At 32.6% G+C, this 23919-nt stretch overlaps 2 protein-coding genes across 11 annotated transcripts in view; one reads left to right on the top strand and one right to left on the bottom strand.

Annotated features, from left to right (window-relative positions):
* LOC116350901 (nuclear protein localization protein 4 homolog) overlaps positions 1–23919 on the bottom strand; it is a 31438-nt gene that overhangs the window by 4763 nt on the left and 2756 nt on the right. The window lies entirely within an intron of this gene.
* On the top strand, positions 1291–20173 carry LOC116350902. Of its 7 annotated transcripts, none has more exons than XM_031782892.1 (3): positions 1295–1396; positions 2246–2908; positions 11886–20173. In XM_031782892.1, exon 3 carries the CDS (start codon positions 11886–11888, stop codon positions 13809–13811), a length of 1926 nt encoding a protein of 641 aa, XP_031638752.1. In that variant the 5' UTR covers positions 1295–1396; positions 2246–2908; the 3' UTR covers positions 13812–20173. The 7 variants fall into 7 exon arrangements, with proteins under 7 accessions (XP_031638754.1, XP_031638752.1, XP_031638750.1 ...); XM_031782890.1 differs by having other exon boundaries at positions 1295–1539; XM_031782891.1 differs by having other exon boundaries at positions 1298–1396; positions 2200–2908.

Raw genomic sequence — 23919 nt, 5'->3', positions numbered from 1 at the left:
AATGACTTTTCCCATTAAATCACCTTTTGAACTTTTCAATGAACAATATCATTATTTATTGCCTTCAACAAATTGATCTATTAAACGTATGGTTGGCTTCAAAATCAACAAACATTAAATATAAATAAATCTCATGCACTATTGCAACAGTGTGAAATCAGACCAAACTTAAGGCAATTGGCGTGAATATACGATTATTTTGTGTGATTGATTGTTTTTTCTCTCTCAAATGAAATCACAAAAATGCAAATCGAATTGTAATTAATGTTAATTTCATGCAAACGAAGAGTACACCACATCGAAGTACATAATGAAAATCATGCGAAAAAAAACCTAATCTAACTTGAATCGTGCACCGTTTGTGGAATTTAAATGAATAAAAATAGATAAAAGAATGCCTCGAATGAGTGTTGTCTCTATCGAACGTATGGATGAACGGTGCACAGTGACACACATACATAGGGAGAATTGAAATAACTTGTAGCATTAAATGTACCAAAATAATGGTGTCTCTGCTATCTTCAGTGGTTTATATAGTTCTCTCGAGTGGGTTTTTATATAAGCATGAAAAAAAATCCGATTGAGCTTCCTGACACAGTGAAACACACAACATCTTCACCACCACCACCACCAGCAACGCCACCACCACGAACATTCACATGTTCACGTTGGGCTTTTTAGCGATTTTCTCATCCCAACGGAAAAAAGCGGCGCACTTTCCAGCGAATGCTTGAAAGCACGCACATATGACAAGCTATCTGTTATGTACAAACGCATACACAGGCACAAACGTACACGAGCTTACAAATAAGCGGCCTAGCGTTGACGTCGTCATCGTTCCCGTGCCGTGCTCAATATGAAAACCGTTCGGGCGCTCGCTTTTTCCAACACCATGTTACGCCATATCGGTCGGTTTATTTACTTTATTTACTTGAATTATTTAAATGGAAACTCCGTAGTCATGTGTATTTGAAATTTGTGGAGAGTTTTGACTTGCGGAGAATAAGAAGACCCCAATGTATTGCTTTTTGTGTAGGTTTTCATTTTGAATCTTACGGCTTGATTCAAATGAGTTGCTCGGTTGCGTTTTGTATTTAAAATATATAATATACATACGCACACACCAATACACTTGCGGATGGACGCTACGAGTTTCGTCCGTGAATCCATGTATATACAACGGCAACAATCACATGGACATGTATCGCATTTTTCTCTCTCGCTCTCTACATACATCACATTATTCACCAATCGACATAGAAAAATTTTCTGTAACACAGTCGTAGTTCGTATCGAGCGAGCGAAGCGATCGTCGACACATTCGAATTATCAGCGCACCAAACGTATTAATGAAATTCCACTAAATTAAATTTAATACACGTACGGAAAAAGTGAAGTAAGAAAAAAATTCAGAAAATATATTTTGAAAGGGAAAAAATATCATCGAATCGATTACACGACGACCGACGACGAAATAAATCATTTCTGCCAACAATTTAACGAATTGGCCATTTCCACGGCAAATGAGAGAGAAAAAAAGTATATAAACAACAACAACAATCTATAAAACCATTTATTCAAATATTCATGTGAAAAATAGATTCGAATTTCGAATTTTTTTTTCATTTGATTCGTTCATCATCGTGTGTGTGTTTTTTTGATTTCGATTTATTGTGCTTCGTATTATTACGTTTGTCTTGAATTGTTGTTCGCTGAAGCAATATTTCAATTTATTAACGCAACCCATCATTGTTCGTTTTTGTGTTCTAACTGAGAAATATCTAAGAAGTTGAGAAACAAAAATAACATTTGTGTCAAAAGAGTCAAAGTTCGTATCAACGAAGAAGAAGGAATTATTGAACAAATATTAATCCATTAATAATATATTGTGGCTGGATTTGGTATTAATATAGAAAATATCATTGAAAAAAATTTAGTGACGTTGGATTTTTTTTTTTTGCGTGACTTCATAACAGCTCTCTCTCTCTCTTTCCCTTATTCACTGCTCGTCTCTCTCTCTCTCTCTTTCGTTTGCGTTAATTCATCATATCATTATAAGCAACGATCGAAAAGTGATAGGAAAATCGAGAATATCAAAATCTCAATGTGCAAATTCGTGACCGGAATATGATTTACGTTAATTAGAATCGATAAAATTAAATCCGATTTCGTAGAATATCATAGTGAACTTTTCTACAGATTTTCCACCGACTATACATTTGGCTGACGAGTGTTTTACATCTAGAGAGTGTGCGAGAAAAAAACGAAAGAAAAATCAACAGTATGGAACATTATTGAATCTATAAACGAGCGTTGTTGGAGCAGTTGTTGCACTGATTAAATATTATCCTCGAGAAAAACTAGTCGAACATTAATCTAGCTGAAGAAAAATAAATTGTCTGAAGTTGTTTCTCGACGATAAAACCAAAAGTGATTTCATAAATACACATATGCTTTTATTTTGGACAAAGACGTCAGAACGAGATCCGAATACATACCGCAATTAACAAATGCTGTACAATTCATATTGAAACACAAACAGATGTTTATTTGCAAACACCAAAGTGGTTGTCAAACAAAAAGTTTAAGGCAAAAATAAATCATCATTTTGACTGTTGTTTCTCATCAGTATGTTTTTTGTTGCGTGAACGAAACACACACACGTATACATTATTAATCTAAAAACTAAACGAATTCAACTGCAAAAAATAAACATAAAACCAAACGAAACAAAAAAAAATAAATCGCAATATATTGAAGGAGTATCAAAATCAACGTACTAGTACACATACCCACATACACGGACGCGTATAACGAAATTCATATAAAAATCTAATTTCTAATTTATTGATATGATCACTGCTAGTGTTAGTGCGGCTATTCTGTGATATTACGTAAACAATCAACGGTATGTGTCTATTATATGAACAATTGAACATTACTCTCACTATTTCTTATCGTAAAACTTCTTTTCAAAGTGTTTATGCTTATTTATTTCAACAAATATAGCGATTATATCATAAAACAGATGACCCGTTTATTGCGGTGCAGGAAACTCTATTTCATAATTCGCAGAGTATCTCTGTACCATTTGTGACTTTTATTTTTTTTTGCCTCTTCTCTAGAATTTGTGCGGAAAAATCGTTTAAGTAATTAGAATTTTCGTGGCAATGAGCGAAAATGGCAGTGCATATGTACTGAATAAATGGCTTTTTATTGATTATCTTTATTTGAGTTCCATAATGGAATTCTTTGGTAGAGAAAAAGAAACAGCGTATGGTTGGTATTCGTTAGAAAATTAAATGCTTAACCGAACAATCATTATCCGACGTCATATGAGAGATTCTTGCGAAGCAACGGGGGAGAAAATCGCAGTTGTTGTTTGCAATGACAATCTCTAAGCCCTAAATCCACGCTCCAAATGAATGACTTAATTGAAAATGTAATCGAATTAAAAAGATCAGGAAATTTTTAACGAGATAAATTTTTATCAGATTTTCGCTAATTTCTTTCACAAAATCGAATCAACTTTGTATATCAAACGTTTTGAGCTTGTGCCTTCGTATCATTGCCCCGAACCAATCTCAACACAGAAAATGTAAACATGCTAAGAAGTTGTTCGTTTGATCTGAATACAGGTCGGAGAGGGAGATTCTAATTATAAAAATTGCTTGATCGATTTTGCTTACATGTGGTCTATCGCAGGAAATGTTTGAGTTAACAACGTTAAAACTGAATGCTCGTGCTTAAGTGTTATCACAAACATGCATGGCAATTTTAATACATGTGATTTGAATTGGAGATTTGATTTGACAAACAAAGATAGTAAAATAATAGATTAGATTCGATGAAAATGTTCATAACACGAATGACGAAGAAAGAAAATAGCTCCGCACCCTATCCCGAATCCAAAACCATATTGATTTCTTCGTATTTATTTTCGTTCGAAAAACATTTCCATTGAAATATGACGAAAGAAAATAGTGGCGGCTCAAAGCGATATAATCGAGGGGTATTATTTTTCCATGTTTAATGTAAAGAAAAAGGGAAAAAATAGCAAGAATGTCGACAAATGACGAAAAAATAAAAATAAAACCTTTTCTTGTCGAATTCGGTTCGATTGTTTTGGCTTCGTCGCGTTCTCGAAAACAAACTACTTCGGTTCACTTTTATGGGATATAACATGTTTTGCGTGTGTTTGCATACTGTACATTTTAGTTCGATGAATGTTTTTTCTTTCCTTTCCATTTGAATAAGTTCGTTCGTAGTGCCAAGCTTATCAAATCGCGCGCACCCGCAACTTTTTCCTATTTAATGACCATACATAGGCGAAATATATTTTTCGCATCCAACGTAATTGTCAACTGACATGAATGTATACATACGATATGATAAATTTGGTTTTGTATTGTTAGACATTCGTTAAAAATGACAAGTGAATAATTAAAAGGAGTGTTGCACAATGTCACCGAAAAAGGCAACATTTTTTTTAAAACATCGGCACGTCAGCAGAAATGGCATTAATTTAAAATTGCTGAAAATAGTACACTTATGTCAAACTGGAAACATTTCATCACGCTGCACAGTGTTGATTGTATGCGTCTTTGATAACGTTTTCAATTGAAGTTGATTCAATTCGGGAATGTTATCTACATTTTTGCGTTGCACTTGTTTCAGGCAAACAACTACAAATGGTTGTCAATTACAAAACCAAAAGACAAAGACACACACGCTCTATGTACAAATGTTGTATCTATTTCAATGAGAAATTCGTTCACGAACTGAATATGTGTGAGCACAGGCAGGGTGGTCGTTTTTGTGCTGCCACCGATTCGATTTCGAAAAGCTGAAATGAAATCCACTGGGAAATTTAGTTGGAAAATGTTTTGCTGAAACACTTATGTACTTCTCAAGTAACCAAGGTCATTTGAAGACAACCATCGCTTTGCATTGTAGCACCCTGTGCCAAGTGGTTAGGCGTTCAAATCGTCAGAAGCCCATCTGTTGTTGAAATGTGTTGAAAATCTTGAACATCAAGAGATTTTCACAGCAATTAGATTTCATGCAAGACGCAAAATAACACAACTCAAATATAATGAGAAAATGAAAAGAAAATGCGAAACAGAATGGCCATATGAAAGAGCCAAAAGTTCGATAAAAATCACGTTACTACATGGTTTTCGTCTTTTGTAAATGGCTAAAAGAAGAAAATTTTCATACCATACGCCAAGTCATATCTGAGCGTGTGCATCTAATTCAGGAATGTATTCCAAATTTTCTTTTTTCTTTTACCCAACAATAAATTCAAATACGTCATGTGCTTTTCTCCACGCTCACACACACACATACACCCATACACAGGCACACGCGCGCATATTACTTGATCCAGCTAAAGCTTTAGCGAGTCTACATTGTACAGATGTTACATAGGCAGTTTTTTTCCACATACCAAGAGAGAATCGTTCAAAATTCAATTCGACTCATCCAGAAGAAGCGCGCATCACTGTTTGTATACAAACGAATCTTTCGCTCTCGCTTTTTCGCATGTTTCTCCGAAAAACGTAATTTAAATCACATGAATAGGCACGAGTAAATTGAGGAGTACTTTTGCTTGTTTCGTATTCACACAAACACATATTCACCTACATATACACAAAGAATCTCTCTCACGCACGCTATGGAATTACATGGATGAACGATGTATAGCACTCTATAATATTAATACTTGTTCTCTATCGATATATGCCTGTGCGTACACTTTGCGCTGTTTGATGTGATTGTGTGTTTTAGATTTTATTTTATGTTTGTTGGCTGGCTCCGTTTGAACACTGTTTTGGTTTCGCATTTACGTTTATTTCGAGTCAGCAAGCACTAGTGCTCGACATATGAGACATTTTGTTTGTGTATGCGTATATATATATATTCATTTTCTCATTTGTATCGCTTATGTCGCTCTCTCTCTTTCTCTCCTTTCTATCTCTCTGTGTGAGTGTGTTTCTATTTGCCGAATGACCTTGACTGTTGTTCTGACGCGCGCGAACATTATTACCGGGTTCTCACTTCGCATTTTGTGTATACATATCTAATTCTGTCGTTCTGTATGTACGCCAGTAAATGAGCAACTCGAATGATTCGGGTTTTTATTCTTCTAATTTTATTTTCTCATTGTAACTTTTCGGATCAATTTTTTTTCTTCTTTTCAAATGTACTTTTTGTTTTCAAGACAAGTTTTATCTCGGCGAGAAAACAACAATTGCAAAAGAATGACAAATCGATGGAAGAAGGTAACATGGATAGGGTTTTTGAAGCATTTTGTATATAAAATATTCAACCAATGGAACTATGTAATGTAAATTGAAGTTTGTGCTTGTGGCACAAATCAAGGTTTCTTTCTTGCACAATTTTTTTTGTTCAGTTCATGCTTCAATTCCTTATCTTTTTGGCTTTTGAATGAATCATCCAATTTTTTCCGAAAAAAATCAAGAATATAAATTACGGTCGAATTTAAACTAACCACCCGTTTCGCTGCAAAGTTTTCACATTGTTCCGTGCATTAGAAAAGTTTCGTTGAATAACTTACGCAGATTTATCTAGTCATTAGACATCGTTGCACGTACAATGCTACACGTAATTACGGTTATTTCATATTAATGATCGACACGTTGTTTTTCCTTTCAACAAAAGCTAAAGAGTCAATCTACATGCAAACCACTTTCATTACGAATATGATAGCGTTTTTTAATTGGCATTGTGCACATATAGGTACTTGCGCTGCTATCATTACAACACATCTCATTATCGTCAAAAGAATAGACTTTGCGGTTGCCCTAAAAACAACATCGAATTGGAAATTCAAATCCAAATCCTCTTTGTTTTTTCTTTCGTACTCGAAAATGTGTTTACAGAAAAAAATGTTCGATAAAAATTCGAATCCACTTAAATTCCGAGAAAATTGTGGATAATCGTCTTTTGTCCATCAAATTCTATTTAATCCTTATTTATTTTTCTTCGTTCGTTTTTTCAATGTATCGTTTAACATTGTGTTGCGTCATTTGGACATAATATATGCCACAAGCCGATTTTTCTACATCAATCATTGTCAATGTGTACTCAATTTCTGTTCAATGTCCTTTCGATCAAAGTTAAAATGTAAAAACAAAAAAAAACTTGATTGTTAGAAGTAAGTTTATACGAACACCCGTTACGATGGTGAGTTATGACGTACTCTGTTGTTATTATAGAGAGCCATAATTGGATGAGTTGTCAGTTGAAAGCTAAGGGCTGATGACTTTAAGTTAACGTGTATCATAATTTTCACAGTTGGAACAATTTTCATGAGAAAAAACATTTACTGCCATTTTTTTAGAGTTTAAATCACACAATTTGATATTGTGACAAAGTCGAAAACAGAAAATGAACGTATAGTCATGCAAATATTTTTGGTGGCAGTCAATCGAATGCCCAGTGAAAATGAAAACAGAGTCAATAAACAAATTAAGAATTAACTTGTCCGTACTGGTTTCTGTATACTACAAAGTGTTTGTTATTTTGATTGAAAGTGACATGCCCACATCACTTTGACATTGAAACAAATTGGTTTGTAGGTTAATACATTCGATAAGCACAACATTCATACACACACACACACTCACACACACTTAAACTACAAAGAGACATTATAACATAGTACATCTGCACGATATTTCAACGACCGCTCATTAAGTTGCCATCAATTTTCCAATCGACGAGAATAAACATAAAACTGTCCGGCGTTTGCGTTTTAGTGATATTAAAAAGCGTACTAAATGACATAAAATCCACGAATTCCACGAGTTCATTCCAATGTGAAACAGGCGAAGAAAATAGTTTCATTTTGTGATGAAAAATGCAAGAAAAATCGATTTCAGTTTGAGCGAAGTCATGCGCCTGTGTGTCTTTTACAATACTTTTATGATGTATGAAAAAACAAAAGATGTGTAACGCTAAAAATGAAAGAAAAATACACCACAATTTAAAAGCGCGTTTTGAAGCACGATTCATCTACGTTGAAATAAAATACCATGTTCTATAACCAAACAAAACAAAATGAAGAAAAAAAAAATATAAAAATAATAACAAAAACAACAAAAATAACAGACACGATACGATTATAAGCATGAAGTCGACAGCGACAATAGAAAACTAAAAGGAACGTGCGAAGGCAATTTGTTGCGTTTGTGACAAACGGAAAATGGGAAAATACGACCAAAATAAAACATGTTTTAATGTACAGAAAAAAACACAATGTTGTTGTTCATAAGGACGCGTGGAAAATTGAGCCATACAATACATTTACAGATGAAAAATTCAATCGAGAAGAAAGCAATTTCCATTAATGTTGGTTTTAAACACGCTCTCACTCACACACACAACGTTAGCAAATCGATAATAAAAATAATAGAAAAGCACTCACAAAAGCGTAGCAAGGATGTGTAATGTATATAATCAAAAAAGTGCTTTTAAATGCATTGCGCACCCACAACCATAAAAGTGGTGCCAAAGCGAACAAAAAAGACGAAGTACTTGGCATATTTTATCTCCTTCCCTAATCTGAGAAAATGGTTTTTAAGTTCAATTTATCATAACAATACATGTATTCTCGCAATCACTACAACAGGAACTGTAATTACAAATCCGAAGCCCTGCGGTTTTATTCAAATATATAGATTCCATGCATGGTAATATGTACACGTGTAATGGTAACTTTGATTTCAAACTATTAAATATTCCAAAGGTGCTAGCTCAATGCTCCACTGACCACCTATAACAATTTGCCTGATTGAAGTCATTGTTGGGGGATTAGACGCTGTTTCTATGAAAACGTTTTTTTTTTCTGTATTCTTTGTCTCATTTCACGAATTACACGCAAAGTGCGTTGAGCTATTCCTTTTATTGTGAAGGTTTTTTTTTCTTATGGATAAAATACCTAGCCCCAGTATGCTCGTGTCGGCTTACAAAAAAACGTGAATAAATATAAAAGAACAAAGCAAACGAAATAGTTGCGTATGTGCGAATTTTTTTACACATGCCTACAAAGTGGCTTGTATTCGAAATGAGCGGTAATTAACCTAACCAGAAATATTCATACTTCCTATACGAATAAAAAAAACCGAAAAATTTACTAATTCGCGCGCTACTAATACACATACGATGACTATGGACATTATTTTCTACAGCGATTTTTTTCGCTAATTATTTTTCAGCCGAAATTGAACGCATAGAGATAAATTCATGTTGATAGATCGACAATATTGCAGCTAAAGCCGATTAAAATGATTTTTTTATTGCGAAATAAATGCCAAATTCTGTGGTTAATTGGAATATTTCCTCATTACATTCATTTGCTTTGGCAGCAATATTGTGATGCATACACACACTACTTGTGACTATTACATTTAATTCAAAATGAAATTGAATTGACGAAAACAGAGATGGAAGAATCACTTCAGTCCAAAAAAAAAAGTGTTTTACCTAAGCCAAACACATATTTACACATACCACAGCGAGTGTGCTTGATTTAAAACGAGACCACAGCACAACGGAAAGAATCGCAAACATCGAAAGCGTCAGAATACAAAATATTAAGTGAACTACGAGATAAAATATGTGTTTATTTTCGTTTTGTTCGTTCAGCGGTACACATCGTCGACGCAGTAAAAAAAAAATAAAATAAAAAATTGAACGGGAGAGAGAGTGAGAGCGAGAAAGAGGTACTATGAACGCGATTGTTGTTACTGTATGGACTTCAATAAAATTTATTTGATTCGTTTTCGTCGCTTGTTACGCCGTCAATTGTCAATTTCAATTTTATAGTGCGAGTATGTGTTCATATGGTTGTTATTATTATTGTTATTATAAATCGGAGTTAAAAGTTCGCATATTCGTATCAAATGTGTACATACAACAAGACACTCTTGTGCGAAGAGCGAAAGCAACACAACGAATCGAAATTAGCAAAGTATAAATAAATTCAGCAGTGAAATATGTGTAAAATGTATTACGTAATTTTGGATTGTGTTTGCAGATTGATGTATAGATTCAAGCCGCACACAAAATGTGCGAGCATTTTGTTTGGTTTTGCTATTGTTTTTTCATCGTCATTTTTTTTTTGCTGTTGTGTATGACCCGGCGATGATTTTGCTCTTTTTTTTTCGTTTCGCCTGTCTCATTCATTCTCATTCGTTCGATACATGATGTACACACGTTCGGTGTTTGCGCATCATACGTTCTACTGTGTGGCTTTCGGCCCTATGTCAATGTGTATAATTTTCGCAGTGCCGACTCGATACTATATTGTTGATTTGCAAAAAATTATTCGTTATTTTCAACTAGCACAAAATAATATATGATAAATTACACTTTATTTTCAGCCTTTTGTTTACTATTTAAATGCTATTGAATTTGGCGATGAAGCGCGTCGTGTGTTTCATCTTTAATGTACACACTGACTGAATGTGGTGGATGCGTCCGTGTGTTTGTGCACACACAGAAGCGTTTAGAGATCATTATTTTTTGGAATTTCTTTTGTTTTATTCGTATCTGATGTATATTAAATTTGGTACATTTCCGATATATGATGATGATGACAAATTTATTCATGCTTCTCGTTTCATCCAATCGAATTCAAAACGTGTACCACACACAAATTATCATTTCAATTGCTTGTGCCACATGGATTCAGGTCGATCGTTTTCTTTTGATTTATTCTCAATAATTACTGAATTTCTTCTTCTTCTTCCAAACAATTTGGCAACGTTTTGATTTTGAAATAAGTGTGATCACTGAATTTATATTGAATTTCCACCGAATTTTAATCATTATTTTTCGCTGATTGACTAAAGTAAATATATCATCAATGTTTATTTTCCTTTGCAATGCATTCGTCATCGATCAATCAACTCGTAACAAGTTTGTGCAAATTATGTTTATGTTTCGTTTGCAAATTTTTATCCGATTTACTACGACAGACTTTTGATCGATAAATTGCAAATATGAGAATACGAAATAAATCAGTCAATCAATCACCAAGACTATTTTCATAGAAAAAAGAGTAACGGTGTGTGTGTGTGTGTGTTGAAGAGAGAGTAAATAAAATCCAATACCAAACGTACTCATTATAATTTAACGCCCCCGTCTGTGCATCGTCAACTATAAATCGGACGATACCTCAGAGAGATACATCGATACTTGACTCCAAAATATAACAAGCACTGAAATCGGAGATTTATGCGCAGCACAGCGATAATGGTGGAAATTCTCGTGATGAATTGTTCAACTTCTGGACACATTTAATTTATGAATCTTATTTTATTAAATTATTTGTGTGAAAGCAATGAAATCGACACACTTGGCGCTATTAATTTAAACGGAACAAGTAAATTCCATTGAATTAATGATCCTATGTGCAATTAGCGTGATAAAGAGAGAAAGAGAGAGAGAGCATTTATGTGGAAAATATTTCTAATGGAGGGATATTATATAAATATTTAATGATTGTAATTGATTCATTTCATTTTGTTTGATTGCTTACTGTGCATGCATATTTGTGAATAGGTTTGGTGTGTGTAGCAACGAAAATAAAATAAATGACACAATGCGAATATATGAATATTTCATCCACCTTTTGAAAATTAAAACAATTCAAATTTGGTGTACGGCATTAGATACAATATGGTATAGCGTGACTCAGTTTTTTCTTTGTTTTGGTGAAATGTAAAATGACAATTGATGAAATGATTTCGAATCCTGTTCAAAATTCTATAAAACATTTTCAATCTCAAATATTTATATAAATGAAATTTCGGCAAAATCATAATTAATGCGAACTGTATTTTGTGTACTTTCAGATGGACTTAGTTGTACCAACCGAATTGGAGGAGTTAATTTCGTGCTCATATTGTCATCAACCGTTCAATGAAACGGACTCACTGCCCAAGTTTCTGTCATGTCGTCATCATTTCTGTTTGAAATGCGTCAACGCGATTGTACAGAAGAGAGGCGAGCTATTCTGTGTACATTGTTGGAAGACAACCGAATCGCCAACTCCTGATATAAAACCAGAAAATTTACCAACCAACACGGCCGTACTGTATTTAACACAAAATCTCAGTATGTTGAACATGAAGCCAAAAGCGCCCGACAAACAATCCGTGTCCCAATCGCAATCCCAACAACAATTGACGCCGCCACCGAATAGTTTACAATCGAATAACATTATCAAAAAAGGTGAAAATTGTCATACACATGCAATGCCGAATTCGTTATGGTGCTTAAAATGCCATACAACGATTTGTCGAGCGTGCGCTGGCGGTGACGAGCATCGCAATCATACGGTCAAATCGCATAACGAAGCCAAAGAAACGATGCGTAGCGAAATTGCCAACGAATTAATGTCAATGCAAAAAACATTGGTCGAGGTACAGCATTTGGTATTAAAACAACGCGATTTCCTATTGAAAATATTAGAGGCGAGCACCTCGTTGAAAACTCAAATCGAAACTGAGCTTATCAATCATATTCCTACACTTGAAATCGCCGAGATGCGTGAAAGTTTGGGCAAAGCAAAGCTATGCATGAGCATGCTGGATCAACAATCACCATCCGATGCATACAAATTGTATTCGACGATGCATTTGGAGAAGCAACGTCTCCAATCAAAATACCAAGAATTGTATTTACAGTGCAAATTGGACGATGTGATACGACAGTATGGATCACTGTTCGATTTTGATTTAATCAAACAAGCATTGGCTGGACTTCAGTCAAACGGCGATTCAATGAATGCATTGGCAAGCAATGGATTGGCTCACAATAATTCAATTTTATTGTTGGCAAACTACTGCATATCGCAGCTTTACTCACGTCACGTGCTAACAAACAAACACGTTCAAATGATGAATAATGGCGGCGCAAGCAACGGAAATTACAGCATATCACCACAACTGTTGAACAATTCATCACAAGAGCACAAAACATTTGCCGAAATAGCCGGCTCACCAAAACCGGTCAGCAATTTTTCGGGTCATTTGCCTGATGCAATTGGATCTCATCCGTCGCCAAACACCCAACAACAATCGTCGCAACAAAATCAAGCGCCGGGCAGTGGTTCTTTGCGACACACACCGTCATCGTATCTCTCGGATATGAATGGCATATCGGTGCCGATGACAATGATTCAACATTTACAACATTCATCACAGCAACAATTGACCGTTGGCTCGAGTCTTGGACAGTCGCCGCAGGCCGCTTCGTTGATCTGTAATCCATCAGTGCAATATCCAATTTATTATTTTAATATTGAGATCAATGGATCGCCGTGCGGACGTATTTTGATTGAAGTGCGTAGTGATGTTGCGCCGAAAATGGCGAAAAATTTTAGTGCGCTCGCTTTGGGCGAACTGGGTTTCGGCTACAAGGGCTGTCAAATATTCCAATGTTGGGAAAATGAAAGTATTATAACTGGTGATTTTGAGTTAAATAATGGTCGTGGCGGACGTTCGGTATTTGAGGAGGCTTATTTCATGCCAGACGATACAAAAATTATGGCAATTCGCGGTTCGGTTGGCATGCGTCGCAGCCAAAAGCGACACGATAACATGGGCTTGGTTGGATCACAGTTTCGCATTATTCTACGTGAGATGCGCGGCTTTACGGGTATTTTTGGATATGTCGTCGAAGGTTTGGAACTGGTCGAAAAGATTAGTCAAACGGGCGATACTGCCGGCAAACCAAAAAGTAATGTGATAATCAGCAGCTGTGGTAAATTTCAGTAGATTTACTAGAATGCATTGAAATGTGTATTTACATGAGAATTAGATTCGAAAAAATCAAGCTCCGAACTCTTGACATCCACATCCATATATATACACACACAAAAATCAACGGTCACGTGTACGTCGCTATAGTGATATATTTAAAATCAAAACAAATTTACGGATTCGATGAAAACAAAAAAAAAAACTGAACATTATTTGAACATTTAACAATCTAATGAGAGTTACATTTAAAACATAAAACCAAACAAAGAATACAAAAAAAAAAAACACAGAGCATACATACAGTTATCGAGCGGTAGGCTAATTAAGTAAATATGATTTATATTTAACAAACACTTTAATCAAAGTAATCATGAATTGATGTTTTACGTTAGATTTATCCCTCTATTTGACGATTTGCAAAGTGCGCGTGATAAAAGCACGTTTAATGTATTAAACTTTACCGGGCTTTAATTCGAAATTTGCGGTGTAAGCGAACGAAATATATTTAGATGAAAAGAGAGATGATTTGCATGTAAATACATACGACGAAATATTCCATAGATGAGAAATCAGAGAATCTGAATTGAGAGACGAACATGCTTGTATTTCGAATGTGAAACGATGTAATAGCTTTGATTGGAAGTTAAAATAAAAACGAATAGAAAACACACTGAATAATAATATAATTATTACGGGAACGAATAATAGCCATCACACACCGACCCTCTAGATCTATTTATTAACCAGACATTTTATGTGATTTAGTTTTTTGTCGTTGTTTCGTAGTTTGATGAACACTTATTTTACGGTCGTAATTTGCGATTTGAGAAATAAATAAATAAATAAATTTAAAAAAAGGCATCACAATTCGTGTACAACAACAATATATTTAGAATATAAAACCAGCTGTTATCTTTCTCTGCATTCTATATGCTAGTTTGAGTTAAGAAATTGTCTTCGTATCAAATGAACGGAAAACACAAATCGTTTTAGTACAAAGGAAAATGATTAATGGCGACCACGCCAATTATGATAATTGAGAGAAAATAGAAAATGAAGCGAAGATCTATCACATGAAGCATTTTCAGTGGAATTAATATTCAAATACAAAATTTTGTCATAAGCATTTGGATACGACGATTCACCAAAACACAAAAACACACACAAAAAGAAATAATAATAATTCACTAATCGTTCCTGGTTTCGTCTTCGATTTTCAACGAACTATAAGTATATATTAAAAAAAATGATGAAAAACAATTCATATTCTATTTAGCATGTAACATGGTGAACTGATTAAATGAATTCAGGTTGATTCCCACATATATATACACACACTGCAATTAGATTTTTGTTTGAAATGCAATGTCAAACTGACACATTCACACTGAGAGAAAGGAGGTTTTTTCGTTCAAAAAAAGAGAGATGCATAATGTACACAAAACGAAATCGATTTACAAATAGCAATTAGCTTTATTACAACAAGAAAAAAAAAGAGTGTGTAAGCACCGAGAATGATGAAGCCGTGTTTAAATACGGATAAAAACATGTAAACAAATATCAATAAAATGTATTCTATTAATTGGATGTTTTCACGTAAATTGCCCTACAAAACAAGGAATAAACAAACAAAAATATATATATAGGTTTAAGACATAACAAATCGAGAATCTAATCGATTGGAATTGGTGACAAATAAAACGAGAGAGAACCAATTCATCAGCGCGCATTCAGGGTGTGGTGTGTGACACAAAACCGAATGAAATATAATTTATAATATCTTGGAATTTAATCAATTTCACTTCGATTCTTCTTGGTCAATCCATAGCTCACCCTTTACTCTCTCTCTCTCTCTCTCTCTCTCTATCCATGTTGGTTTTCTTTTCCCGGCGAAAAAGAGAACATACTGTGCAATGAAAAAAAAACAGAAACCAAAACGAACCAAATTGATCATAAAAAGAACTCTAACCACCTTGCCAATCTTGTGATTTTATATATTTTGTCATATTTATATTTATATTTATTGTGAATCTATCCGAGCGGCAATAAAAAAAAGCACATGATCTAATTTCTCAAAAATGGAATAGGACAGCAAATCACAAAAAATGCAGTCAACTGAGATGAACAAAATTATTGTCGCTTTGTTCGCAACAAAATTCAATCTCAGAGTAAATTATAATCGTGAAAATCGATAAAATGGAGACCATATTGCGAAAGCAATTTTGATGTAGAGCAAAATAGAACAAACGGAAAAAAAGAGTAATGAGATACAATCAGTGTCAGGATAAAACGACAAAAACCACATACATACACACAACAAACTACTTTTAGATGTGAAAGCCAAACACGAAATGCCGTCAACGTTTAATTCGTTTTAATATTATAGTACATGTTAATATATTGCTCTTGTCTGCATATTTATTAGATTGTATTAATCGTCTCTATGTATACCAAAACACCCCAACCATTCACAAAGTGAAACACATAAACAACAACAAAAAAAAAATTAAGAAAAACTAAACTAATGAAAAATAAATAAAATAAATATATAAATGTAAATGTACGTCTGAAAACTCACAGAGAAAAAAAACTATCGCATTAAATGTTCAGTGCGATTCGCACGCACGAAATATAAAATGAATGAATAAATGTACGGACAAAATATGTCCTTCGTCATTACGAGAAAAAAAAAAACACAAAAACCGTACACCAGAGACCTAATTTCTTTTCCATGGCGCTTTATCATTCGTCCATTCATCGCAATTTTTCCCATCACTATTTTGTGTAATAGAGGCACTTCAAGATCCCCATTGTTATCGAATTTATCAGAAATTATGCAATTTTAATAGAATATCTCTGTAGCGATCGATCTCTTTGTCTGCCTTTCAACGTAAAAGAAAAACGTGACAACAGAAATAAAAGCAATTTTACTGTTCATTTTCTCTCTGACGTGAGAACGAATTCATATTAAAATTTATATGTTTCTTATGCTTTGGGTTCATATATATATTTCTTTTTCTATCTTTCTTCAAATTCAAAGTAATCTTTCGCTTTGTAATAAATCATTATGTATGGAACGCTTTACCGGATTAAGCACGTTGTTATTTGAATGGAAACGCTTGAGCTAGTACAAAATGGACAAACGTTTTAATCGGATCAAAATACAAAACGAATCGAATCGATATTCTTCCAATTTCCGAGAGAAAAAAAAATCGAATTATTAATTTAAATCGCTTTCGAAACAAGAATTCATTTCAATCGAATGCACACCAGACGGCAAGCATCATATCTCATCTCGCTGCCTGTGATCTCAAGAATCAATAGAAAATTTGATAACGATAAAAACTCGCGTCGATTAGTTTAGTATTCATTCTAAATGTTGTTCAAATAAACAAATTCTTTGAAAATTCATACAGGGTGACATAGAGTACAGACACATTTAAACGCAACATCATATAATATATGAGACTTGAAAATAGACCTAATTCTGGACAAAAAAAACACACACACACATCTTCTTGCGATTCAATCCCCACACAAATTACTGTGGTCCGATCACCTAAGGTACGAAAAATCACGCGAACATCGTTTTTGTTTTTCAATCTTCATTCATGTGCGACTGTTTACAATTCATTTCATTTTGGCAATAACACATTTTCGTCAATTATTTCGCGCACGAATTACGTGTGAGCCGAGTCATAGTTTGTCACCGGTGACGGTGAAGGTGACACAAACACGCAAACACATCTACACTTCACATCTTTGATACAATAGCAAGCATTGTGTTTCTACTTCAGCACACATCAAAATAAATAAATCAATACTTTACATGAGCCCATCACATCTGATGAGAACGGCAGACCATTTTTCTATCTAGATAGATAGTATCTATACAAATGATATGCTTATTGTGCGGTTACATAATTTTGTCAGTTTATTCAATTGCTTCAGCCGATAATCATCTGTTCGCTAATTAAAGAAAGAAATTAATACATGTCACATAGCTTTACAGCGACAAATTCGGACATACAAAACGTCTTACATATAGAAATTGCTTATCGTGTTTTATGCCACAGTTTCAATTACGATCAAATCGGATGTACTGTATCACACAGGCATTTCCTCAGTTCGTTTTGGATTGAATGTTATAATTTTTTTATATAAGATTGAAAATGAATTGAAATAGAAACATGTCAAAGGGTTTTTGTTTCGTGATGATTGTACATTGTGACATTGTAAATAGCTCCCCCTCTATTTTCTCCCCCGGTGCAACCAAAAAGCAATGACATTTTCTATGGTGGTAGTTTTACATTGCGGCTTCTGAGGCCACATTGCACAATTTTTATGAAAAAAAATTAAGAAAAACTAAACAAAATTGGAAAGATCCGTCTGAAACGACAATATTGAAAGAGAGCCAAAAAAAAAATTACGATTCAGTTAGCATCACCAGCATCGGTGATGATCTGAAATATTCGATGCAATTTATTTTAAAAGAACATAAAATTTGGCTTCTTACTTCATTAATTGTACTCGCCATATTCTATTTAGATGTATATGCATTCAATCAGAAAATATAATTAATTTAAAATCAATGTTCAATGGGTTTGTTTGTATTACATTTTTCTTTTTGAAAACACCAGAAATAAATGTATAACCGCTTATCACCACCAGTCAAGATTTGAATCTGCAATCGTTTCGCTCGAAACACGAAACAACAAAATAAATATATATAAATAGCTATAGAATTGTGAACAACCGACAAAACAAATACGCCATTGTACCTGTTTAACAAAAATGAGACAAACAAACAACACATACATAATTGCATGTAAATTCACGTAATAATTAAAGCAGAAAAAATAAATAAACAAAACTCAAGTGAGTAACAGTTCGTTATGAAGTATACATTGAGAAAATACACTTTGAACTATCTACATTTACGCTGAGAAATATAAGTATTAGTTTAAGATAGAATGGAGATGACTAAAAAAATCTAAACTCGTGCAAATCAACTTCTAAAATTGGATGATGTATGTTTTGAGTTTGGAAAATGGAGAAAATTGAGAATAGACAAATGGAGATATTGATTTATTAATCAAGGGGGAGCACATTAAATAACACGAAACAAATTTCATTTCCATGTATTTCACAATTGAATTTTCTTTCTTTCGATTCTCGACAGATTATTCAATTCGGATATATAACAAGCATAGACAATTCTCACTTTATTTGTATTTCTTTCTGAATGAAAAGTGACAAGATATTTATTTTTGGAGTTGTACGAAAGTAATGATCCAAATATAAGGTCGATTTGTTCCGTCAACAAAGTATGTGTCTTGTTGTTTTCCGAAAAAGACATATGAATAAACCAAGTCTTAAGTCAGAATCGATGTTTTATAAAATTTAAATGTGAATTTGCACAATGAAATGGGTAAACGTCGTTATTCAGACGACTAAGAAGTCAACAATTTGCACACATAGAAAATGCAAAAATTGGCTTATAATATGAAAAATCTGTAACGGTTTTATTTTTGTAGACCACTTGAATAATTAGTGAATGGATTCCAAGTGACGTGAATTTGATTGATATTTTGTGTGAATATTCTCGTGCGCTAAATATGTAAACAAAAATAGAATCCGGCTGAATAAATAATATATGTGTTGATGATGCGGTGCTGGAAAATTTGATTGAAATAAAATATGTATCAAATCGTATGAAAAACAAATAAATAAAAATAATAAATAAATAAAATCGTTTAATGGCAACTGGAAAATGTTAAATAGCTCAGGGAATGCTTTAAGAAATACAAACAAAAAAACTACACTATTTCGAGAAGTTTGAGGTGATAGTTTAATCGCGTGAATTATTTGAATAATTTGATTGTTGAAAACCAGCATTAAAAAAACGGCAACAAGTTGATGACATATTTTAGATGCATTGTAAAAATCCAACGGAAAATGGATAACAAAAGCAAATAACATACAAAAAAAGCGCTTTAATCGTTTTTCTTCTGTGAAATATTTTGATGTGTATAACAAAAAAAAAACACAAAATATATACATAAGCGATAAGAGAAGTAAATGAAGATTGAAAGTATAGAAATAAATCAGTAACCAAACGATTATTTATGAGCTTTATGAAAAATTCAAAGGAGAGCTATTCAAGTATATTGATAAAAAAGTTCACATACACACACATGCACACAATTATTCTGTGGATAGTACAAAACCGAAAGAAACATCAATGAATTTATGTAAATTATAAATTTTAAGTAAAACCGGCGCATATTTCCTGTGTATCGCGAACCAAATAACAATTGACATAAGATGCTGAACAAAGAAATTAAATGCTTAAATACAAAATCGATGCAAACAAATCGAGAAAATCGAAGTTATTAATGCGATAAGAGTTCAATATTTGCATGAACATCGAATATGCAAAGCAAATTTATTCCCATCCAAAGATAAAATCTTATCTAATTCAGCATCAATAACAGAATGAAGAAAACAATTATTTGTATTCAACAAAGAAACATGCAAATACTGTGGAGAAAATGCCGTTTTGAGTTGTCAATGTGACACAATGTATTCAGTTGAGAAACAAAATTATGCAGCATTTTGCAATTTATCGGTAAATATACAGTTTTTTCGATGCGGTTTTCTAGCGCCAAATTTGGTTCAAAATGTGAATGAGCTATCAATGCCATATCACGCCCCATATACAAAAAAAAAAAACAACGTACTGCATTGAATTGTAAATAAATCGTGTAGCTGAAATAATACATCTTGAATCGTATCGATGTAAAAAAAAAGTATCCGAAAAAATGGCAAAATGTGGAAAGGGCAAGCTATTCAACAGCTTAAAACTTCAATGTAATAAATTGGATTCAGTGAACGGCATACACAGACGCGTCAATGCGAAAAAAATAGTTTTAAGTGACAAAAGAAACATTTTGAACTATCTTGACAAATCAATACAATCTCCACACTAACTTTTTCTCTTCGTCTTCTGTCTCGTTATTGTAGAAATATGTTATTCGTAGCCGATGAAAAATATGTTTTTATTTCCTTAGTAACTAATTTGCAACATTTATATTTTACGAGAAAAAAAATCGCTTGCATGTGGCTTTTGTGGCGGAATTAATTTAGTATTGAATGTAAATCATTGAATAAAACTTAGATTGGATCTAATTGAATTTTTTTTTCATCAAAATAATTTTCGATTAAATAATAATTTATGCGATAAAATGTATTCAAAAAGAAAAATCATCGAATCCACAATAGGAAACACACCAAATCTTTGCTCTACTGATTAAAAATTTCCTATTTGCAATTTCACGCTGAACGGAAATTAAAAAGAGGGATATAATTTTTTTTTTTAAAGTAACCATATTCCGATATTCATTCGAAAATTTCATAAGTTTTTCGTGAGAAATTATAACCATTATATTTGTAATCTTTATTGCTAGTAAACTATTCGTTGCTCGATAAAACACATCATATATTTGATTATATATAAATCGGAAAGAAAAAAAATCGATTTTCTTTATAAATTGTTAGCGCTTTCGTTCCTACTACAAATCTATCGATTTTTCGCTTTTTTCATAAATACATTTATAAGAATTGTATCAATATCTATTTTATTGAAACGATCCGTTTTATTTGTTTCATAAATGACCGGAAAAAAATTACTTCGAGAGAAAATCTCAGAAAAAAGCAAATGAGTTTTTGTTGACGAAAAAAAATGGTCAGGTATTTACGAATTCAACACGTATTTTTTTCACTCGTTCGATTAAAAACTTGGCGAAATTCTACTAAAATAAAAAAAATATTAATAAATCGATACGATTAAAAATTTAATATACATATATATCTATGTTTCTTCAATATTAATAATTCTATTTTGAAAAAAAATGCATAATTTTCATTATATTAAAATAATCGTGAAAATGAACGGCAATGTGATTGCATCGCAAATATTTAATTTGGCAATTTTGAGAAGCGACGAAGAAGAAAGAAATGAAACATTACAATCGTTGTAAAACGTTAAATTACAATATTCTGATATATTTGTGTAAACTGCGTGTTTAAATGTGTATTCTGTCTATTTTATTGTGTAAATTTATGAAGCAAAAAATATATATATTATAGACATTCCTTTTTGTCGTTGTTTCAAATCAATAAAATTCAAAAATAAAATTTAAAAAATACATCATATTACTTTTTAGTTTTCGTTTCGTTTGAATTTTTTCAATTAACTTTTACGTTATTTTAATTTGTTTTTATTTTCTCGTTCAAAACTTTCAAATGGCAAGAAAAAGAAAAATAGCATGCACAATGAACTCTTCCAAATAAAGAAACAAAATATAATGTGAATAACTATCGGGTCGCAAAAGAGCCGTTTTTGTGAACAATGATTTTTGAAATAGGACAATCGAAAACAAAAAATAAATGAAATTTTATGGGTACCAAACAAGAAACACTTTTACGCTCTAGAGATCACATAGCCAAAAAGAGAACAAAACTAACATTTACTAGAAAACAAATGTAAATAACAATTGTAATAGACAGTGTAATAGATGATGAAAACGAATCGCTGTTGCGAGCATTTTTATCGAAATTGTGATCAAGCTTTAAAACGATTTGTGCAAATACGGTTTTTCCCGATTTCGGTTTATGTAGTTTATTATTTGAATTTTTGATTTAAATTTTTTCAAACGAAAAATATCTTTATCTCCTTCATACTTCTATAATAATAATAATAATAATGATGACAATTGAGTTATTACATATGAATTACATCACACAACAAAAAATGTAGCAAATTGATAAAATGAAACAAAATAAATATCTACTAACAGTAAATTATGCGAGTAAATAATAAAAATATACCTTGAAGAAAAGAAAATTACCTATATATGTCGTAAATGTAGAAATTAAGAGAATATTTATGTAAATGTTAAATTATATTTTAATCGAGGAAAAAGTGTAAAAAAAATGAACAAATTGTGTAGTTGAAAATGCAGTCCCCAGTTCTTTGCAACCGAAAAACAAAGGCGACATGAATTTAAACTCAAGTGACTAGAATTGTGAAGTTAGATTTTATCGAAGATATCAGCGTCCTATTAAAGATTTAGCCGAATGTAATAGCCAAACATAACGTTCACACTCTTATGTTGATCTCAACAAAGTTAATAGTTGAAAATGAATTGTTATTTTAATCTAACGCCGCAGTCATTTCCAACGGAGTAAAAAAACCGAAAGAAAAACTTAAAATGAACATTTTCGTGTTATCATTTTATTCGATTGATCATAAAAATTTACGACTTTTTTTTTTGTTATTCATACGCAAAATGCTGTATTCTTTTTCTCGGAACAAATATCGAATGAACGTGAATTTGTGATATCATATGAAGAATTCTATTTAATTTTCAATGCTGCTATCATTTCAGTTCGAATTGAAATTCAAATTCTCCTTGAGAAAACAATATGAAAAATGAAATTTATATTAGCAAATTTATCTTATTATAATTGACGAAAAAGAAAACGAAATGGCGAACACGATTTCGAAGACGCGAGCGATGACGACGGCAACGACAATGAGCCACGAAACACGAAACGATTGAATTACACAAAAAAAAGTTAAAAAAAAAATTATATAAATATATGTATAACAGTTTTAACCATTTTAAAACATTTTCAGTGAACCAAACTATTTAGTTGAATTAGAAAATCGCACGAGTGACAATGAATGACAAATATGAAGAATGAACGACACAGAAACACATGGTATTAGCTTTGATTTGATTAAATCATGTACATACTATTTGAAGTAGGACATTTGGTAATAAACATTTCATTCATTCTGCAATAACTGAACCATAGAGAGAAATAAACACTTTCGAACAAACATACAAACAAGCAGGCACACAAACACACAAACAAATACCACATGGAATAATAGAAAATCGTAACAGTAACTAATTTGTAAATTGACATTGAATTGAAACAAAGATGAAATGCGCCAAAAAATTCTATATCTATCTTCAATTGTGTACGGGGCTAAAAATGATAGAAAAAAACTTTGACAACACAACTATAGAAATAAAGATGTAAACGTATT

The sequence above is a fragment of the Contarinia nasturtii genome, unplaced genomic scaffold (assembly GCF_009176525.2).
Source record: "Contarinia nasturtii isolate CC-2019 unplaced genomic scaffold, AAFC_CNas_1.1 Cnas_scaffold_4311, whole genome shotgun sequence".
Taxonomy (NCBI): Eukaryota; Metazoa; Arthropoda; class Insecta; order Diptera; family Cecidomyiidae; genus Contarinia; species Contarinia nasturtii.
Note: the sequence above shows the minus strand (reverse complement) of the source record. Positions and strands in the feature narration are given on the sequence as shown.